The sequence below is a fragment of the Apaloderma vittatum genome, unplaced genomic scaffold, assembly GCF_000703405.1.
Source record: "Apaloderma vittatum isolate BGI_N311 unplaced genomic scaffold, ASM70340v1 scaffold31088, whole genome shotgun sequence".
NCBI classification, from domain to species: domain Eukaryota; kingdom Metazoa; phylum Chordata; class Aves; order Trogoniformes; family Trogonidae; genus Apaloderma; species Apaloderma vittatum.
The window spans coordinates 3,244-3,819 of record NW_009733030.1 but is presented as its reverse complement, the minus strand read 5'-3'; the positions used below and the strand labels follow the sequence as shown (position 1 = coordinate 3,819).

General features: G+C 59.4%; 1 protein-coding gene across 1 annotated transcript in view; it reads right to left on the bottom strand.

The window, feature by feature from the left end:
* The window catches only part of BTK (Bruton agammaglobulinemia tyrosine kinase), a gene marked incomplete at its 3' end in the record, with an annotated part of 8,430 nt that overhangs the window by 7,308 nt on the left and 546 nt on the right, over positions 1-576 (bottom strand). The window contains 1 exon segment of the mRNA XM_009875726.1: positions 456-521. Within this exon segment, the coding sequence (XP_009874028.1) occupies positions 456-521 (66 nt within the window).

Here is a 576-nt window from a genome sequence, read left to right as displayed (position 1 = left end):
AGAGCACGAGCAGTACCCGTGTGTGCTGGCCCTGCATGGTGCTTGTGGGACCGTGACAGAGTTATAAATAAGCCCCCTCCCCCGAGACTTTCCATTTCCTTCTCTGACTTTCAGTGTGCCGGGGGCTGCGCTGGGTGCCAGCAGGGGCAGGCAGCTGGGCTGGGGGCTGAGCATGCAGCCAGCACCCCTACAGCATCAGCCAGGGGACCGAAAGGGGCAGGACAGAGGTTAGAAGCAGGTTTCCATCTAAAGCAGCCCCCTTAGATAGAGCTGCCTGATTTTTCGGGGCTTGCAGAGGTTCACCTGCCAGCCTCATGCGGCACAGATGGCAGCAGCGTGTCCCAAAACAGCCGAGTGACACCTGGCACTGGTGTTTTGCTGCTTTGGGGTCCTCCCGCCCAGCACCCTGCAGCCAGGCAGAGCAGACCAGCAAAGGGGGTGCAGCGAGGACTCACTTGGAAGGGGTAGGGAAACCGTTCGATGATTGAGATCTGCTCCATGTTGTAATCCTCTCCTTTCCTCTGGAAGAGAGAGGCATAGATGGACGCTGCTTGGCTGCCAGCATCTCCCCCGGGA